Source organism: Xyrauchen texanus, chromosome 27 (assembly GCF_025860055.1).
Source record: "Xyrauchen texanus isolate HMW12.3.18 chromosome 27, RBS_HiC_50CHRs, whole genome shotgun sequence".
NCBI classification, from domain to species: domain Eukaryota; kingdom Metazoa; phylum Chordata; class Actinopteri; order Cypriniformes; family Catostomidae; genus Xyrauchen; species Xyrauchen texanus.
This window is the reverse complement of record NC_068302.1, coordinates 12,063,892-12,083,175: the sequence shown is the minus strand read 5'-3', so window position 1 is coordinate 12,083,175 and position 19,284 is coordinate 12,063,892. Positions and strand designations below refer to the sequence as shown.

Below are 19,284 nucleotides of genomic sequence, written 5' to 3'. Positions count from 1 at the left end.
ATATACTTACCTCAGCCATTGATTTTAATAATGCTTTTAAAGAATTCTATCATGATCTCTTTAGTTCCACGTTTTTGTCTACTGATGAGGATATTTGAAACTTTGTGGATCCATTAGAACTTCCTAAACTGACTAATGAGCAAAAAAATACACTTGATTCTGAGATAACCTTGGTGGAGGTAATTAATGCCTTGCCTCCAGCAAGGCTCCAGGGCCAGATGACTTTGCCGCTTTTTTGTTTTTTTTAGGTCTTATGCTACAGAACTGGCTCCACTTTTGCTAGAAGTTTATATGGAATCATTAAAGAATGGACAGCTTCCTCCAACCATGACGCAAGCCTGGATCAGTTTGATTCTTAAAAAGGACAAAGATCCAAGCGAGTGTAAGAGTTACCATCCAATTTCCCTGAACCAGCTAGACGTTAAAATATTGTCAAATATTTGGGCTAACCAATTAAGTAAAGTTATGTGTAAGGTTAATGTGATTTTAAAATGAATTGTATTCCAAAATTCAACTACCTGCTACAATCTCTCTATGTAGATGTCCCCCTCTCTTATTTCAAGCAGTAATCTGCATAGGATGATTGTCAAAGGTGGGTTAGGACTACCCAAGATTTTGTTTTATTAGTATGGATTCAGTCTCAGACATTTGGCTCGTTGGTCGCTTCCAGAGTTTTATGTGTGACGTATTGGGCACTCAAATTTCATTTTGCCCCAGACTCTATTTTAGCTGATGGGGCAGTCATCAATATAGGGGATAAGCACATAAAAAATTGGGCCCTGGCCGGTGTTATGATGGGCAGACAAATAGTTTTATGGGGATGGAAGTTGGCTGGAGCGCCCTCATTTCAGGAGAGGGTGGCGGATTTCGAGGAAGTGTCATCTAGAAGGCAGGGAACTTGGATGCGTATGATGGGAAATGGGGCAGCTATTTGGCATTCTTGGAGGGCTCTTGGGAAGAGGCAGTGGAGAGAAATGTATAGTTTTAAATGTGTGTGATTATTCGTATTATTTATTTGTGTGTACGTTTGTGTGTGTGTGTGTGTGTACTAGAGAGGCGAGGCAGGGCTCGTACGGAAGGTCTCGGGCAGCCCTTTCAAACGAGACCAACCACAAAGTTAAGAGAAATGTATGAGTGGGACAAAATAAAAATCTGAAAGTTATATCAACATTCGGCGGCCCCTCAAACCTTACCACTGGCATGTCGGAAAGCGTTTTTTTACACTGCCTCTTGAACCGGACCGACCCGGGACCCCGTTCACGGCTGTCCTCAACCTGAGCTCAAGCTCCATTATTCACCATAATGGTTACCCTCAACAAATTTCACATAACAAAAAATCTTCTAAATAAAACAACAAAGCATTAAACACTAACAAGTCTTCCCCTTCACATTTATCTTATATAATACATCATTTTAACATTTACTCTTCCTCTTGAGTGCCTTGCAAAGCATGCTGGGAAAAAGACTGCCCAGTTTCAGTTAAATTTAATTCCTTTAATGTGAAGAGAAAAGTTCATTAAACTCAAAATAATAAAACAATTCAGGTTACTTAAAAGGTGTCAGTTTTGTGAACTCAAAAGAAAGAGAAAGTTCTACATACTCATCAAGGTTAATTTATTTGAACTAATTTGGATGATTTAATTTTTCCCATCTCAAAATAATTAATTATTATGAGCATATGGGTTTACAGTGCACAATTTTACAGGTATACATTTTTGATTCAAGTATATGTTTATTTGCCATAAATTCAGTGGACATGCTGTAATGAATAGTTTGGCAAAACCTACAAAAAATATTTGTATCAAATGGGCAGATTGAATTTATATCAAGCTTTATCAATCCATTCAATAAAATCACTCCCATTTTTTATTATGCGTCACGCATAATGAATAAGCATAATGAATGCCCTGCTCCACACAATCAGTTTCTATTCTAGGATGTGCAGTCAAATATACCTCCTGGAAATGTATTTATGTCAGTTGTAGTCATAGGAAGTGAAGGGGAAAAAAATGGATAATGCATTCATTGCATTACGTTTTTTTAATGTGTTTAACAGTCAACAATTAATCGCCGAAATTAACACATTAAATTTCCTATCCCTGGTTAAAACTAAACATGGTGTAGTTTGGATGTGACATTTTTTATTTATATTGGCTCATGCCAGCTGAGGAAATTGTAGCTAGCTACATTCATATCTTAACATTTAAAAAAGGAAAATTTTGAAGCCAGTCTCTGTGTTGAGCATCATATAAGATTAGGCTACATTTGGACAACCTCAAACTTCACAAAGACAATGTGAGACGTATTTTGGTGTTTTTGGGATCAGATTAGGTAACTTGGCAGTCATTTTAAAACGCTGCGTGTAGTATAAACGCAGACTTCATTCGCCAACTATGATGTCACTTTGCTGTTCTCTGTTGCCGAGCCTCTGAGTTTACATGTGCAAGATAAAGATTAGTATGTAATTTAAAGATTGTATGTTGAAAATAGTATGTCAAAGGTGCCCAAGTATAAATGGTGTTGGCTATTTCTATTCATAGAGTCCTGATTAACTGTAGTTGACTGTATGTATTTTGATTTGTGTATGTCTCAGAGCCAGATTACTTCAGCCTGTGTGAGAAGCAGCCCATCGGGAGACTTCTGTTTCGCCTCTTCTGTGAGACCAGACCAGAGCTGCAACGTTGCATACAACTTCTAGATGCTATGGTATGTCAACACACACTTTCTTTTTCTAATCTTGCTTAATGTTTATTATAATCATTGTTCATGGTTACCCATATTACATCAACTAATGTAATCGTATACATATATGTAGAAAAATAACATGTAGTACATGTTTTATAAGTATTGTTCATTGTAAAGTGTTATCCTATTTCCCTTTAAATCATTTGCTCTCTTAAATACTAAGTCAACCCTCCTCTGTCTGGATCCTTATTGCCCCCTCCACCCCCATCTCTTCGAGCTCTGCAATGTTCCACTGGCCTGGACAACCTGCCTCCCACATGACTAAGTTGGGCTATCATGGAGTAAAGCCCAAAATATCAGGACCGGCATGTGGTCACTGAATGAGGCCATTGTCCAGTGTCCTCAACAGCCCTATAGACCCCAAACCGTCTGAAACCCACCAACCTTAGACATGACAGGAAATCACCATCATAAAACGGGCATATTTGTGTTTTTTAGATCTTGGAAAAAGTGTTTATGGTGTCCTGTAATTCTCTCCTCAGTTCAACATAAAAGCTTTGTGTTTTTAGCTATAATTGTATAGGGCAGCATTATGGATGTGTTTCAGAGATACAAGCAAATGTCTGAAAGAAAACAACAAAAACATTAATGAAAATGAAAAGAATGAAGAAAATATATTTTACATGAAGAAATTTAAATCTGTATTTAGGACCATTAAGATTTATTGCACATACTCCCTTCAAATGCTTATAATTCTCATATTTATTTGAAGACAATTGCATTCCTTTATTTTCTTAAACTTCACTTAAATTCTTTAAATGTAAAAGTATTAGTGCTGTCATTTGATAATTTTTTTTAATCGCATATTTTTTTGTAGATTAATTGCAGATTTTGAAAGTGCTGAAATTTGTCACTTTATATATTTACTTTCTTTTTAGGAAAGAAAACAAAACAATATGTAGCTATATAATGCTTTATAAAAAAAAATCAAACATAGAAATGCACTAAAATAGCAACATTTCAAGTAAACATAAATGTTTCCCAAAGTCTAAGTGGGAGTTTGACTAATTGAAAGAACTAGTCCCCACATAGGTTTGCATATTCATTGCAATGGGCATTTAATCTCTTAGAGTGCTTTCACACTTGGTTCGATTGCGAATTGTATGTCATCACAAGCAGTTTGCTTCCGCGATTTGGTACGATTACGTTCATTCTAGAGTTCACATGAACCATACTCGAACCACCTTTTCCAGAGTGCAATTCGCGGGTGTGCACCAGAGTTCGGAAAACAGCATTCACATTATCCAACCGAACTTGGACGTCATTCGACCCTTGGTGCGCGCCAAAGTGCTAGTGTGAAAGCACCCTTAAACTCTCATCATCAATGCTATTAATCTGCCGGAAGACTGTGGCTATCCTCTTTCCTACAGCAATCGTGAAGCTGCGTTCATGATTCACGTCTTTGTACGATTGTCACGATTGTTTTGTACATCAAATAGGGCTTAGAGCTACTTTCTCCATCATTGTATCACTCATAGGGCAGCGCTGTCCGCAATTATTTTATTTACTGAGATAACGACCTCTGCGGCTCTATTATAGGAGAGAGCATAACAGTCAACTTGCAAGTTATGACAGTACCGCCCATAGTATGTCTGTGGGACCGTTGCGTTATGCTATGCTTGTAGGCTTCCTTGGTAAAAGGGCTCTTAAGTGTGTGTTTTGAAGTGTGCATTAGTGTAATGACTCCTGGCGTACACATTACAAAGGTTCCGTCCTTCACACCAGTGTTTATGCTGTATTAATTGTAAATGTGTTAATCACGATTAAGATAAAATAACGCTTTATAACTTTTTTTATTAATCGCATGCATTAACACATAAATTCCGTCAGCCCTAAAAAGTATACAGGAATTATTTTCATTACTATAATCTAATGAGAATGATCTTTGAAAATAATGAGATTTACAAACTATAAAGTAAAACATCTGGATGCATTACAGTAATAAGAACTGGAGAGGAAACAGTTGTCAAGAAAATAAAATGCAAAAAAGAGGTTTAATTGTCTTTATTCAAAATAGAACTCTTCATTTGTCTTTTAAGGGTTAAATATGTTTCAGATATGTTCTTGGCCGGTCTCGTGAGAATCCCCCAATTAAAGTGTGATCTAAAGCCAAAGAAGAAAAAAGTAGTGCCTTTTCTGGTCGACTTCAGTTCTAAATCAGACCTTGAATAGAGGATTAAAGATTAACAGTGAAATGTACTGAAAAGAGCACAAGATGTTTGAGTATATTTGATGTATATATATTTTTTGTAGGTAGCATGTGTGTATGCATGTGTTTGTGCGTGCCACCATAAGGAAAGTGCCGGGGGGGCGGGGGGTTCAGGCTGGCTCTGATGTCAGAAAGTAGCGGGATCTCAATTGTTGTGGAGAGTTAGACAGCGCTGTCTGTGTTTGCACTGTGTGATCTCTCTCTCTCTCGCTCTCTGTGTATTTGTGAGAAGGGTAAAAAGTGTGAAGTAGTGCTGGCTATGTAGCTTTAAAACATTTTATCAATATTTTTAAGTAGGCATGAAATGAAAATTCACCCTATCTATTTTCTAATTAAATGGTATTGATCTTATTTTGAACGATTCATCCATGCGTATGTTTTTATTTTATAAAAATGTTTTGACCTCGTTATCTTTAATCAAATTTCATAACTCGATTATCCGGTGAAGCAATAGATTTCTTTCTTGTGGCGTACGCATTACCTATGACTGGTGACTGATGTCTCCAATCATGGAGATCATCTGCTTAAAACCCGCCCCTTTCTTATAAATATCACAACCTTGCGTAGAGTTGAACGAAGCATCAGTTGCATGTTGGTGAAGATGGCAAGGTGTATTTTCATCTGTTTTCCTTCAAAACTGTTGGTCCTTTTCCTAAACTTCCTTGGTTACGGGTCAGCTGACTTGAATGTACATTTCGAATGAGGAGGAATAACAGTGAATTCGCGGTTGTGTTTGAGACATTTCACGCCTAAATTGCTGAGATGATCACTAATGAATACAATGCTTCGGATGCCTCTGGAGCTTATTTATATTTTTGAATGCGGTTATCTTGGGATGCACAGCACAAGTCATTTTCTTTCCTTTATATTTATTGTATTGTGATTCAGAACGTTCAAAATCTTTTACTCACTCGTTTTTCAGTGGCTACAGCCTCTTCGTAAGCAGAGACTGCAATGTGCTTGTGCTTTTATGTTGATATTTTGATCATAAATGTGCTGAGATCAGTTCTCAATTACACTGATATCTGGCTCTGACTCGAGCACCAGTGTGGTAGGGGTGCGTGTCCACTGCAAACTCACATTCAGATCTGACTCCATTTCACTTTGCAACCGCCTAATCTAATTAACAACTAATGGAAAAACTCAAAAGCCCTAAGTTTTTTTCTTGTTCACTCGGAAATACGTCAAAATACGAGGTAAAGTCGGTCACAACTTCCGTTTCATTTAAACTTGAAGCGTTTTGAAAATATTAAATAAAGGCTACATCTCGATTTGTATATTGCTCTAAAATGGCTTGTGATTTTTACCCATCCTTGACAAAGCAGCTATTGTTGCCAAGTACATGTACAATTTTCATTATTATGTACCAATACAACAATGCATTGAAGCATTTTTGAATAAAGATACATATGAATTGTTGAATCAATTTACTGAAAAAATTTGAACCGATTAATTGAAATGAATCAAACTTACCAACACTAACTTTTTTATGAAAGTTTAAATCACAGAGACTATAAATATACTTGTGAGTCGTGAGATAAGGATTGTGAAACTAGTACACATTCTTCAAGAAACTTAGGGATATTTCAGTCAAAAATGAAAATTCGCCCATCATTTACTTAACTTCATGTTGTCCAAATGTTGTTTTTTCTTTTGTGGAACCCAAAAGATGTAGACAGAATGACAACCTCAGTCACCATTCACTTTCATTGTAAGAAAAACAAGGTACAATGAAAGTTGAAGGTGACTGAGGCTAACATCTCATTTTGTGTTCCATGGAAGAAAATAAATTCACACTGGTTTCGAACAACATGAGGGTGAGTAAATGTTGACTGGATTTTCATTTTTGGGTGAACTGTCCATTTTTTAATTCAGATAAAAAGTGCATTAAGTAGTAATGGTATCCTCAATGTTGCTTTAATTTTAGGCCTCTTCACACACTATTTGGGTTTATGCGTTTATACACAAACGCAAACGAGACGTATTAGTCACCGATCTGTTTGGACTGTGTTTTGTTTTTCCATCTCGGCCTAGGCAGAACAGTCTGATGTTATCACACACATCAGATTGGCCCAGTTACCCTGAGTCAGAGGCAGCCAGCCATTTGTTTTGGCCTGATCGCTCTACTGTACCATTCAGAGCCACTGACGTTGGTCCTTTCTCAAACCACTATTATGGTTGGAGCGCTCTCTCTCTTAGTGTGTGTTATTGTGAGTATTTGCTGCTTTTTTCCATGCTGTGACCTTTAACATTCAGGCATTGCAAATTCCCCTGCAAATTCCATCATTTCCCATTTGCAAAAAGGTCAAGAGAAGGCTGAAAAGCAGAATTTAAAGGAAAAGTTCTCCCTAATATTAAAATTTTGTAATTTACTTACCCACATGTCCTTTCAAAACCAATTGACTTTCTTTTGTTCGTGGAATACTTAAGGAAAATTGTTTGAGAATATACTGCTCTTTTTCATGCAGTTACAATGAATGAGGACTGGAGCTTTCAAACTTCAAAAGGGATGCAAAATCATCATAAAAGTATTATTAAATTGGTTTGTAGACTCATGTGCTACAATCCAACAATGAAGCCATACAGTAGCTTTTTGGATGAGGGTTTCTGAACTGGATCAAACGATTAATTGAAAAGATTTGACTCCAATCAATGATTTGTGCTGTTTATTCAAGGTTTTCAGTGAATAACAACTTAAATTTCAGTCTTTTCCTCACAAAAAGCTATTATTTGACTTTTTGATACTTTATGCATCCTTTGAGGCAACAGCAACCACTACATTCTTAAAATTTCTTCTGTGTGTCATGGAAGAAAGTAACACAGGTTTAGAGTTAAAAGAGGGTGAATACATTTTTTTGGTGAACTATTCCTTTTAGCCATCATCCTCTTTCCAAACGCAACTATCTGTTGCAGTTGTAACATTACCATTAACATTCTTTGCTTCCGTCATTACTCAAAGTGCAATTTTAATTATTCCAACAGAGGAATTGCCAAATGTTAAGGGGAATAAAAATCATACGGCACTGTGTGTCGAGACGCAGTATGCACACACGCGCACAGTCTCCCACTATGTAATGACGTTCAATGTAGTAGTGACGCTGCTGGGTCATGCTGTGGCGCTCCAGGCCCTTACGGAATCCTGCCATGTTGACTGGCTGGTTACCAAGCAACCTGAAGTCACACACGCTGGGCTTCATGAAGCATGTGTGTGTGCGGTCATTAAGCATATGTGTATGTGCCTTTCGTTCCCTACAGTGGGTCCATGTGACGTGTGTGGACACTTGATTTGTGTGAAAACCTATTTATGGATACATATGCTTTGGTGTGGGCACAACCACTTGTGTGTATGTGTTTACATCAGTCAGGGGGCGCGTGTGGTCTTACGGTGAGTCTTGCGTAATGTTACCCGCAGAGCACGAGGGCTGGAGAGGGTGTTGATGAGGGTGTCATCGAGTATCACACTCCAACACACAAACATAGGCACACAAACACACACAGGCACATTTCTGGTCCTTAGGAAGAGGAAGTGCCAGACTGTGGAGCTCATTCATTGTTTAATCACTCGCAGACAGAGTTAAATGATGTTTCTACCTCATTCAGCATATAGAAATGGATACTGGCAGAGATGACGACTATGTATTCGGGGACTGTAGTTTCAGTCTTCCAGTGTTGAAAAGGGATTTTTATTCATTTTATGCACTCCTGTCCATCTTTGTTTTACTAGTCTTGACATTTTTTTTACTATTGCAGCTTATTCAGTCCAAGAACCGCCACACAAGCAGTTTGGCCAAGTTTGCTTTTTTACATGATGTTTAGGGAGGACACATGTGAAATTAGATACAATCATGAGAGCAAAGCTGAATATTCTGGTGTGTGTAATTTAATTTCAATTTAGTTCATTTCAATTGAATGCCAAGTACTTGGTAAACTTTTGGCAAATTCAGCTTATAAACCTGATTTTAATGACCTGTTCAACCTGACTCTTCATAATTGCATAAAGCTATATCAGATTTGAGCTTGCCAGTTTGGAAGATGCAATATGCATCAAAAACTATAATCGCAAAACTATTTCATTAAAAGTTTGTAATTTTTTTACTTTGTAATATTTTTCTTTCCCCAGCTTAATGTGCAGAAACGACTATAAGTTGTCCATTGGTAGGCTGATTTTCCTGACAATTTTAAACACTGTGGCATAAAAATATTGCTCGACTTCTTTTACCTCTTAAAGAGGTTTAAGCGGTGGGTCCAAAAGGGAAAAAATTTTTCAAGCCTTCAAATACATAAGTCAGGCATAAAGGGTATCATTTGAAAGATTAGAATCTGAGCTTCTCATAGAGAACCATCACTTCTGCATTTATGGTACATAAAATAACAAAATAAGCCTTGAAAGTAATCGCATCGCAAATTGGTGCAACCTAGATGCATATAAAAGTCTTTATTCTCTGGAGTTTTTTTACAAGAATCACAAAGTGAAAGACATCAAATATATAAACGGGGTTGGGGAGTTACAGAATACATGTAACAGGACTACTTTTTTAAAATACAAAATTTAAGTAACTGCATTCCACTACAGTTACAATTTAAATCATTGGTAATTAGAATACAGTTACATTCAAAAAGTGTTTTGATTACTGAAGAGATTAATTTGATTTTTATTGTCATTTGTTTCATTTAATATTTAGTCCTTTCAGATGGAAAACATTTATACATATAAATGATGCGATCCAACGTGCATTTGAACACCAATGAAAAACTTTCTTATGATGTGTTGCATATGAATGCAACACATCATAAGAAAGTTTGTCATTGCATTCATATGAGCAGACAGAGAAGTAAGCTTGAAGTAAGTTTGGAGTAGAAGGAATAGAAATAAACCTTGTGTAAATTGTCAGCTTTACGCTAAGCTAAAATGTTATTTCTAGGCATTTTACATGCACATGTTACCAGACACAAGACAAATTATCAAGAAAATCATAATTATCAATCAATAATCAAATCACAAAGTTAGATCATAATTTATTTTCTAGTAAGACCTTTGATATTAGGACAAAAATCTTATTCTTCATGATAATTTTTGTATTGTTTTCCTGTAAAAATATATATTTTTGAAATCCTTAAAACAAGATCAATTTGATTTATCTCTGCATAAGATATTTTGTTTTTTCAGAGAATGTATTTTTAACATGTGTATTTTGTCTTTTTATAGTCAAAACAAGTGGAAAAATCTACCAGTGCTGAAGAAGTAATCCAAAGTATTTAGAATACATTACTGACGTATTCTGTTATCTGTATTGGAATATATTAAAAAATAACCCCCCCAACCCTAAATATAAACGTCTCTTTCCCTAAATATAAACGTCTCTTTACAGCACCAATCAATGCAGCTGTAAGCCCCAAATAGCAAAAAGCTTTATATCTCCTTTTACGTAGGTAAAAAAAGTTACTTTTTTTGTTACTTGTCTGTGAGCTTGCTTGTGTGAGTAATCTAATTTGATTTCTTAGATGTGCAGAACAAAATATGTGGTCCAGCAGGAAAAACATGCTAAACAAATCATCAGAAATGTTTTTTTATCGACTACTGATGATAAAATGTTATTCATTCTCGCACAGGGGAGGATCTCAGCTTTTCCGTGACATCTAAATTGAGTTGCTAGTCCACTCAGATGCCAAGATATTTTAATAAACAATAAGGGTGTTGCATGAACTGAAAATTAGACCAATTTTTTGCAATTAGTCTACAGTACGTGTAAATGGTGAGCTTAAACTTGCAGGTGGCAGTCCAATAATGCTAAAGAGTTGAAAAGGTTGACCAGCCTGACACCAGTGGTGTCAGTTTGGGACAGGACTGTCTAATAGGGCTGACCAATGACAGACAAGGGTAGCATTTGGGAAACTGGTTTATTTTAAAATAGTGAGCACATTTAGATTTATGATCTTACATTGATTATAATGCCTTAAACGGTTTCCTTTATCAAGTTAAGGTCATGCGCAGTTTAAGTGAAAACCAATGGAAATCAAATTGTAGATTTTTGCATTACCCCGATTTTGCATTTTATGTAAACACCTTTACCATCGTAAGCTGTGTTGTGATTGTTTACATGCACACTAATATGCTGATAACTCCTAAAATCATCTTTTCTTTTTTAATCTGTCAATGCAAAAAAACATGTTTACATGTTATACTCTACTTTTTACGCAAATTAGATTAGCTGGTAAGAATGTCGGTAAAGTTGCATACCTGCAACGTCCAGTTTATGAACTCAAACTGATAAAGTGTTTAATACGTTTACATGACCAGACACATTGTCAGCATATTAAGCATAATTGTTCTAAGCACATCCATGTAAATTTGATTATTGTATTGCTATGCATGCAACACTAGTACCTACTTATTTCTATTTGATTATTTTATGGTTCGTTTGTCCATATGTCCTCTGTTTGTATCTGGTCATTCAGGAAGACTACGAGGTGACGCCAGACGAGAAGAGAAAGAGTCATGGAGATGAGATCATCAAGAAGTTTCTCACCAAGCAGGTGTGACTTAACTTTCCATTTGTGTTCATGTTGATTTGAGATTATATGTGTATCAGTAACCTGAGAGTACAGTGTTACTCCAACAGTCCCCCGAGTGTGTGGATGTAGCCGAGGGTCTTGCTGAGAGCTGCAGAGAGAATCTTGAACTGAGTCCCTGCAAAGAGATCTTCAGTGACTGTCGCAAGTATGACACACAAACAAACTCCAACTCAAGGACCTCCAATGGACTACTTTCACAACTGCCTCTGCGTTCTACTTAGTGTTGCTCGTGCATTTCTGGTTATAGCATTTAGCATTTATTCTTGGGAAGGCAGAAAATAAATTCTACTTTTAATAATTAATAATTCAAACATATATAACCTGCAGGAGTCGGACCGTCTCATTAACATGTGTTTTGTTCATTGAGGATATTTCATACCTGTTGAGCCACGATAAATTTCACCATATAATGATTGCAAATTACTTTACATTGGTTAAATGTCCCAGATAGATATATTTAAAAATAAATTAGCGATTCTCTTACTCTGACCAGGCTTTAAAAATCACTGAGCACAGAATCAATCTGTTTTAATCTCAAATTAAAAATCTAATAATTTTTTTATTTAATCCATCTCAAGCATTATAACTCCTCTTTGGCATCTCTTCTACTTATGCTTTTACATTTTAACAATGTACTTATCAATAAAACAATTAAACAAATATAAATTAAAAAATACATTTAATAAAAACAAGGTGATGCATGTGTTTATCAGGTATCTCTCCTTCCTCACACATGGAGCATTGCAGTGTTTTGAAGCATGTAGTTGTTTCGTTCAAAGAGCGCTGGTACTGACACCCTTTACTAGTATCCTTCAACCTTCTGTCAGTTGTGGTTCAAGCAGATCTGTAGTTAAATGTCTGCAACAGTTCTCTGTGTGAGGGGAAACAGTGAAATATGCTTGGAGTGTTTATCAGCCATTGCTTTTCTCAGATGACTTTCTTTTTCCGAACACTCATTTAAAGTGGAGTTTCGGGAACTAGGCAACTATGGCACATTGCTAGTTTCTGGTTATTTGCGTTTACAAATCGCTTTATTTCAAAGACGATGTACATCATGAGGCTCAGTGCAAGTAGTCTATTGACCATTAAGGACATATACAGCACTGTGTAAATGTCTAAGGCACATAAGATGTTTCACAAAAGCATTTATCTTAAGATGGTTATTTATATCTTCGGCTTTAGTGTGTCAATGGGGAATATAAATGTTAGACTCACAAACATTACTTTTGCAAATAGAAATTATTAGAACAACAGATGGCATTGCCCCCTCAGAGCCCATCACTGAACATTGAGTCAATCTGAGATTACATAAAGAGACAGAAGCAATTGAGACAGTCTAAATAGATAGAAGAAATGTGGCAAATTCTTCAAGAAGCTTGGAACATCCTATCTTCCAACATGACAAAACAAGATGTCGTCCAGGTGTAACTAGGAGAATTGGTGCTGTTTTAAAGGCAAAGGTGGTCACACTGAATATTAATTTAGCTTTTTGTTATGTTTACTGGACTTTGTATGACATTAAGTGATAAATGAATACTATTTATGTTATTATTTTTGAAGACATCCTCACTATGCAGCGTTTTTCACAAATGCCTAAAACGTTTGCACAGTACTGTATATCTACAAGATGTCTGTTTAAGAGCGTTTCCTCTGGAAAGCATCACTTTCTAATAAACATCTGCTAATCATCTTAAGATCATATTTGCAAACATTCTAAATCATGAATGTCTCAAAGACATCTGTTGAATATCTTGGTCTACATCCAAGACATACTTATTGACACATCTTAAAGACGTATTGCTTAAGAGAAAACAATGTAAAATTATGTCCTACAGATGTAAACACGCACATTAAACAGATGACTGGGTGATGAACGTGTGCTATCAGAGTTTGTTTTATAAAGTATGCTAATTACTACACATTAACCCCACACCCAACCTTTCCTCTTTCAGACACCTCATAAAATGTTTAGATTTTAATTGAATCCCTTGGCAAGTGCAGATTTCTTTTTGTTGATGTATTTCCTTTTGAAACGGGAAGGTTGGCTGGACATGAACATGTGTGCTAACTGCAAGGCCACTGCTCAGACGGTTTTCTCTTTTAGAAGTTCTTTGTTTTTGTTTTTTAAGCATTTGCACTGTTGTTTGTAATCTCGCAGAGCTCTTCATGACTATTTGAGTGGTGCTCCCTTTGTTGACTATCAGAACAGCATGTACTGTGACCGCTTCCTCCAGTGGAAGATGCTAGAAAGGTTGGTGAAATTTGTCTTTCTTTATTTTCTTTATCCCTTACCCTTTTAGACTACTTGTCATTTTAATTCCAAATCTATTACAGGGCATAGAGGAGGCAAGTTTTATATCCACAACAAAGGCAGATTGTTAAAATAGCAAACTGCCTTCATTGAAATGACTTCATTCGTTTCATATAATCCTCTCATTTATAAATCATATTTTGGGTGGACACTATAATTAGTAATGTGTCAACCATTTGTGCACAGTTGCATTCTTTGTTTTACAGGTTTTTTTTTAGCTCTGACTAAACCAGAAGTCCTGCTTTTGTTTCATCTGGCTTAATCATATTCAGCTGTAACAGTGGTTCCGACATTAATCCAGTTAAATTATTTGTTAGTGTAATTGTTAACACATGAACGCAACAAGTCAGAAACACTTTATGTTTGGGCCATGACAATCTCAAGTCACTCTTACAGATATCAGATTCATAAACAACTTTGCTTAAGTGATCCATAGCAAAATACTAAACAAATTAGTATTCCCTCCCCCTTTTCCCCACACAATTCTAAGAAGACTTTGTTTCACAAATGAGGTGGAAAATGTGTTTCCTATTAACTATATGATTGTAATTATTATGTAGCTTGTGCCTAGTTTTAAAGAATGGATCTGAATGTGAAAATACAGCTGTTTCCTGTTTGTGCTGGTTTGATGTCAGATGTTGTGGTCTTGTTTTCAGACAGCCCATCACAAAAGACACTTTTCGCCAATACAGAGTTCTGGGGAAAGGAGGCTTTGGGGAGGTGAGGATGATCTGCAAAGCGTATGCGAGAGATCTGTTTGGATCTGCAATAAGAGTATCAATAGCTCTGTTGCAAAACCTACTGGGCTGCCTACTATCTACATAGGCAACTACCTTCCAAGCATCCTAACTGTCATGGAACCTCATTAGTGACATTAAACATGAGCATCACACAAATAGTGTTCCTCACGTGAATCACAGAAGAGACTCCGCTAACGCTCACACTTAATTCCACAAGAGTTTGATGTTAGCATCAAGGCCACCAGTAAGGGGGTACAGCTGAACCTTTTGGGCTAGGCTTGAGGGGGGCCTGGATTTGGGGGGGATCTAAACGCATTCTGCGTGAGACGCGGATATAAACATGGAGACAGCGCGCAAACATAAATGCCGTCCGGGTAAGCCCCCCACCCCCTGAGTAAGAGCCCAAGAATTCCTACCTGCAGCCATGGTTAGCATGTTGTTAAACTAATGACGTGGAATGGTAATTTGCACAAAAAATACATAGAAACAAATATTGGAAATAATGGCTACTTATGTGGATCATAAAAATTGTGTTTCTTACGTGAATCGCAAAAGAGACTCTGTTGATTCCACTAGAGTCTGATGTTAGCATGTTGCTAAGCTAATGATGCAATACCATAAAGTGCACAAAATATACTAAGTACACACAAGTATTGGACAAAATGGCTACTCTTAACGGTCATCAAACAAATATCATTCCTCTCATGAATCGTACAAGAGACTCTGCTAATACTCGCAGTAGATTCCACAAAAGTATAATGTTAGCATGTTGCAAAGCTAATGATACAATACACTTATGTGCACAAAAAATACATAGCACTCACAAATATTGGACAAAATGGCAACTCATGGGCATCACAAAAATATCATTCCTCATGTGAATCACCCAAGAGACACAGTAGACTTCACTGAAGTGTGATGTTAGCATGTTGCTAAGCAAACATACAAAAAATACATGGTACAGACAAATATTGGACAAAATGTCTACTCGTGTGCATCACAAAAAGTGTTTCTCACATGAATTGCACAAGAGACTCACAATCGCTAAAGCTCACAGTTCCACTAGTGTGATGTTAGCATGTTGCTAAGCTAATGACATGACACTCTGATATGCACAAAAATACACCTATTGGACAAAATAGTACATTTTTAAATAGATGGAGCTACTTTTCAGTATTGAATTAAATACACATGTATTTATAGTAGGGCTGTCAATCGATTACATATTTATTTATAATCAAATTAATTAAATGTCCTGATTAATTAATTGTGATTAATCGCATATACAAATATTTGCTGAGAAAGCCCCTCATATAACAATATTTCAATATATAATGATGAAATAATTATACATAGTTATCTTTAAATATAAAAAACTTATTTTTTATATATATAGATAGATAGATAGATAGATAGATAGATAGATAGATATAGATATATTAGATAATTCAAATGCATTAAAATTACTTTCTTGTTGCAGAAGTTTTAATCATTGATAAGACAATACAAAAAGCAGCTTTAGAATAACATTTATTGTTTACTACCATATTATTGTAACATAAGTCAATCATGGGCATACAGTTCACAACAATCATTTCACATGTGAATTTATCAATCAGTTGGAGATTTATTATGAGGTCTTGTTTAAGGACCCGTCAATTTCAACAAGCATCAGACATGCTTGTGTAGCCTCTCTGGTGCATTGCGTCATAAACATAAACTTTTTAGGTCACTGTGTCAAGTTAAATATAGTTTAATACTTTGAACACATCTTGAGATCCCTTAGTTCGAATTTGCGCTCCATCAAATATTCCAATTTATATACGTATGTCCGCCATCTTGGAGTGATTTTTTTAATTTTATTATTTTTTTCCACTGGGCTTGTCACAATAATTGCCTTGGAATTTGGAGAAAACAAGGGATCTTAGCAGGCAGCACAATGATGCTGCTTACCTTTTGTATCATGAGTGTTTATTTGGTGCCTAAAAATATCTTACTAGGTTTTAGAGTAGATAGTCTCACTTTATGGGTGCTTTAACATATTTAATACTGTATTTGAGGTAGGTTGGGCTATATCAAACTTTCAGTGCGTGTTTGTGGTGATAATACCTGTCCATATGTGCCCAGGTGTGTGCGTGCCAGGTGAGAGCCACAGGTAAAATGTATGCCTGTAAAAAGCTGGAGAAGAAAAGGATAAAGAAGAGGAAGGGGGAGGCCATGGCCCTCAATGAGAAACAGATTCTTGAGAAGGTCAACAGCAGGTTTGTGGTAAGTGGAATCCGTTCATTTATCTATTTCTTCCATTTCACTCCACTTGGTCTTTCATCTCAGGTTCCCTCTTCACCCTGGCTCTGTTTACACCTGGTGTACACATCCGTCATCCATCTGGTGATTTGAGCACAAGTGGTCAGCTGAGACAGATCACTATTTTCACCTGGTACTAGCATACATCTCCAGTGACCACTTGTAATCTGATTTCATGAGTACATAAATAACTTAAGTTATTCCAGTGTATTCCATCATGTTTTCTGAAGCATGGCTGGAGTGGGTTTCTATTTTGTACCAGGAGTACAAAAATATTTGAAACTCTTTGGGCTTTTAAAATGTATTTAAATTTGTATGTATATCCAATATATTAAAAGATTGTTAGATTCAAATGATTTAATAAATAGACACTTAATGGGACAGTGCAACCAATATATAAACATTCTGTCATCATTCACTGACACATGTTGTTCCAAACCCATATGAGTTTCTTTGTTCTGTGGAACACAAAAGGATACTTTTAGCCTCAGTCACCATTCATTTTCATTGTATGGAAAAAGTGCAGCATCAACATTCTTCAAACTTTCTCCTAGTGGTGCATGAATGAAAGTAATGTGGGTCCAGAACATCAAATAGATCATATACAGAACTTAATGGAAAACAAAAACGTAAATGACCTGCATTATTTATTTGCACTTGTGATTTTAGTCATTTTCTGCTGTTTTCAGGTGAGTTTAGCATATGCCTATGAGACCAAAGATGCCCTGTGTCTGGTACTGACCTTAATGAACGGAGGGGATCTGAAGTTTCACATCTATAACATGGGAACTCCAGGCTTTGAGAAGGAGCGTGTGCGGTTCTACGGCGCTGAGATCTGCTGCGGTCTAGATCATTTGCATCAAGAGTCTATCGTCTACAGGTGGGAGTGGGGCAGAGTCTGGATCTTAACCAATCTCCAGTTCATCCAACTTTATGAACTGATCATAAAATTAAGTCACGTTTTCAGTTTAACATTCATATTTGTTCTTTCTAGGGATTTAAAACCAGAGAATATACTCTTAGATGACAATGGTAAGTCAAACCATATTTTGTCCATTAAATAATATTAATATGTCACTGCATTGGGTTTGACATTGATTTGATTGGATTTTGATTTTGTATCTGGTTTGTTCATCTCTCCTTCTCTTTGAATGTAGGTCATATCCGGATTTCAGACCTGGGGCTGGCCATTAAAGTGCCTGATGGAGAGCCGATCCGTGGCCGAGTGGGGACAGTGGGCTACATGGGTAATGCTTTATAACTGTATTGATTTGTAAATGGGAGGTTGACATATTACATGTCCACAAATTTGTTTTTATTAATCAAGATTGTAGGTTCAATGTGGGGTTCAAAAGTCTTAAACTACTTGTGAAAATTCTTCTGGTTTGCATTTTTCTCATTAACATTTTTTTTTCTCTTCATTGCAAATTATATTGTCAGTATAGCATTTTAACCGAAAAGTTCAATTGAAAAATGAACATGACTCTCAGATTCTGTTAGTATTTGGTATGTACTCCTTGTGTTCTTGCAAAGAGATGATCATGTTATCCAGCACTATTTCATAATGTTCCAGATAGCATCTAGTGTGCTTCAGTTGCAACAAAAGAAATGTGACCTTTTGTACAAAGGTCTTATATGTACAATTTGCTTATATGAGCAGTGACCTAGAATCTTGGGGGCCTGGGTTGCTTAGCGAATAAAACCACTGACTTCCACCCCTGGAGACAAATCCAGGGTGTGCTGAGTGACTCCAGCCAGGACTTCTAAACAACCAAATTTGCCCGGTTGCTAGGGTGAGTAGCGTCACATTGGGTAACCTCCACTTGGTCGCTACAGGCTGTGTCTCATTTGGAAGGATGCGTCCTCCGGAGGTCGCATTTGTCGGCCGCATACATCATCAAGGCTGTCTCATTTCATTTGTATTTTATTAATTTATTATTGGGAATGCAAAAAAGGTTAACAATTGTACAAATGTAAGTGCATATATATAACAAAATAAGAAAAGAAAAGACAACAATTTGTTTTAAACGAGACTGACTTGATGACGTATGCGGCCGACAAATGCGACCTGTGGAGGCCACAGCCACAATGTGGTGCTCGCACTTGGTGGTGCGTGGATGCTGCGGAGAATAGCGTGAGCCTCCACACGCATTGTCCCTGCGGTGACTCGCTCAACAAGCCACTTGATAAGATGCGAGGATTGACGTTTCAGATGCGTAGGCAACTGAGATTCTTCCTTCGCCACCCGGATTGAGTTGAGTCACTACACCACCACGAGGACTTGGAGCGCATTGGGAATTACGCCTTCAAAATTAGGGAGAAAAAAAATATTTAAAATTCTTAATTGTACATCGTTTCTTTTATTTTTTTCTAAATCCTAAAACTAACTTATTATTGCCGGG

The 19,284-nt window shown here is 36.6% G+C and overlaps 1 protein-coding gene across 2 annotated transcripts in view; it reads left to right on the top strand.

Annotated features, from left to right (window-relative positions):
- LOC127620824 (G protein-coupled receptor kinase 5-like) overlaps positions 1–19,284 on the top strand; it is an 83,130-nt gene that overhangs the window by 49,682 nt on the left and 14,164 nt on the right. For both annotated transcript variants that reach the window (XM_052094080.1, XM_052094079.1), the window contains exons 3-11: positions 2,594–2,706; positions 11,411–11,488; positions 11,575–11,672; positions 13,686–13,778; positions 14,495–14,558; positions 16,706–16,846; positions 17,572–17,762; positions 17,877–17,914; positions 18,040–18,129. In XM_052094080.1, coding sequence (XP_051950040.1) covers positions 2,594–2,706; positions 11,411–11,488; positions 11,575–11,672; positions 13,686–13,778; positions 14,495–14,558; positions 16,706–16,846; positions 17,572–17,762; positions 17,877–17,914; positions 18,040–18,129 — 906 coding nt within the window. The remainder of the gene's footprint in view (positions 1–2,593; positions 2,707–11,410; positions 11,489–11,574; positions 11,673–13,685; positions 13,779–14,494; positions 14,559–16,705; positions 16,847–17,571; positions 17,763–17,876; positions 17,915–18,039; positions 18,130–19,284) is intronic.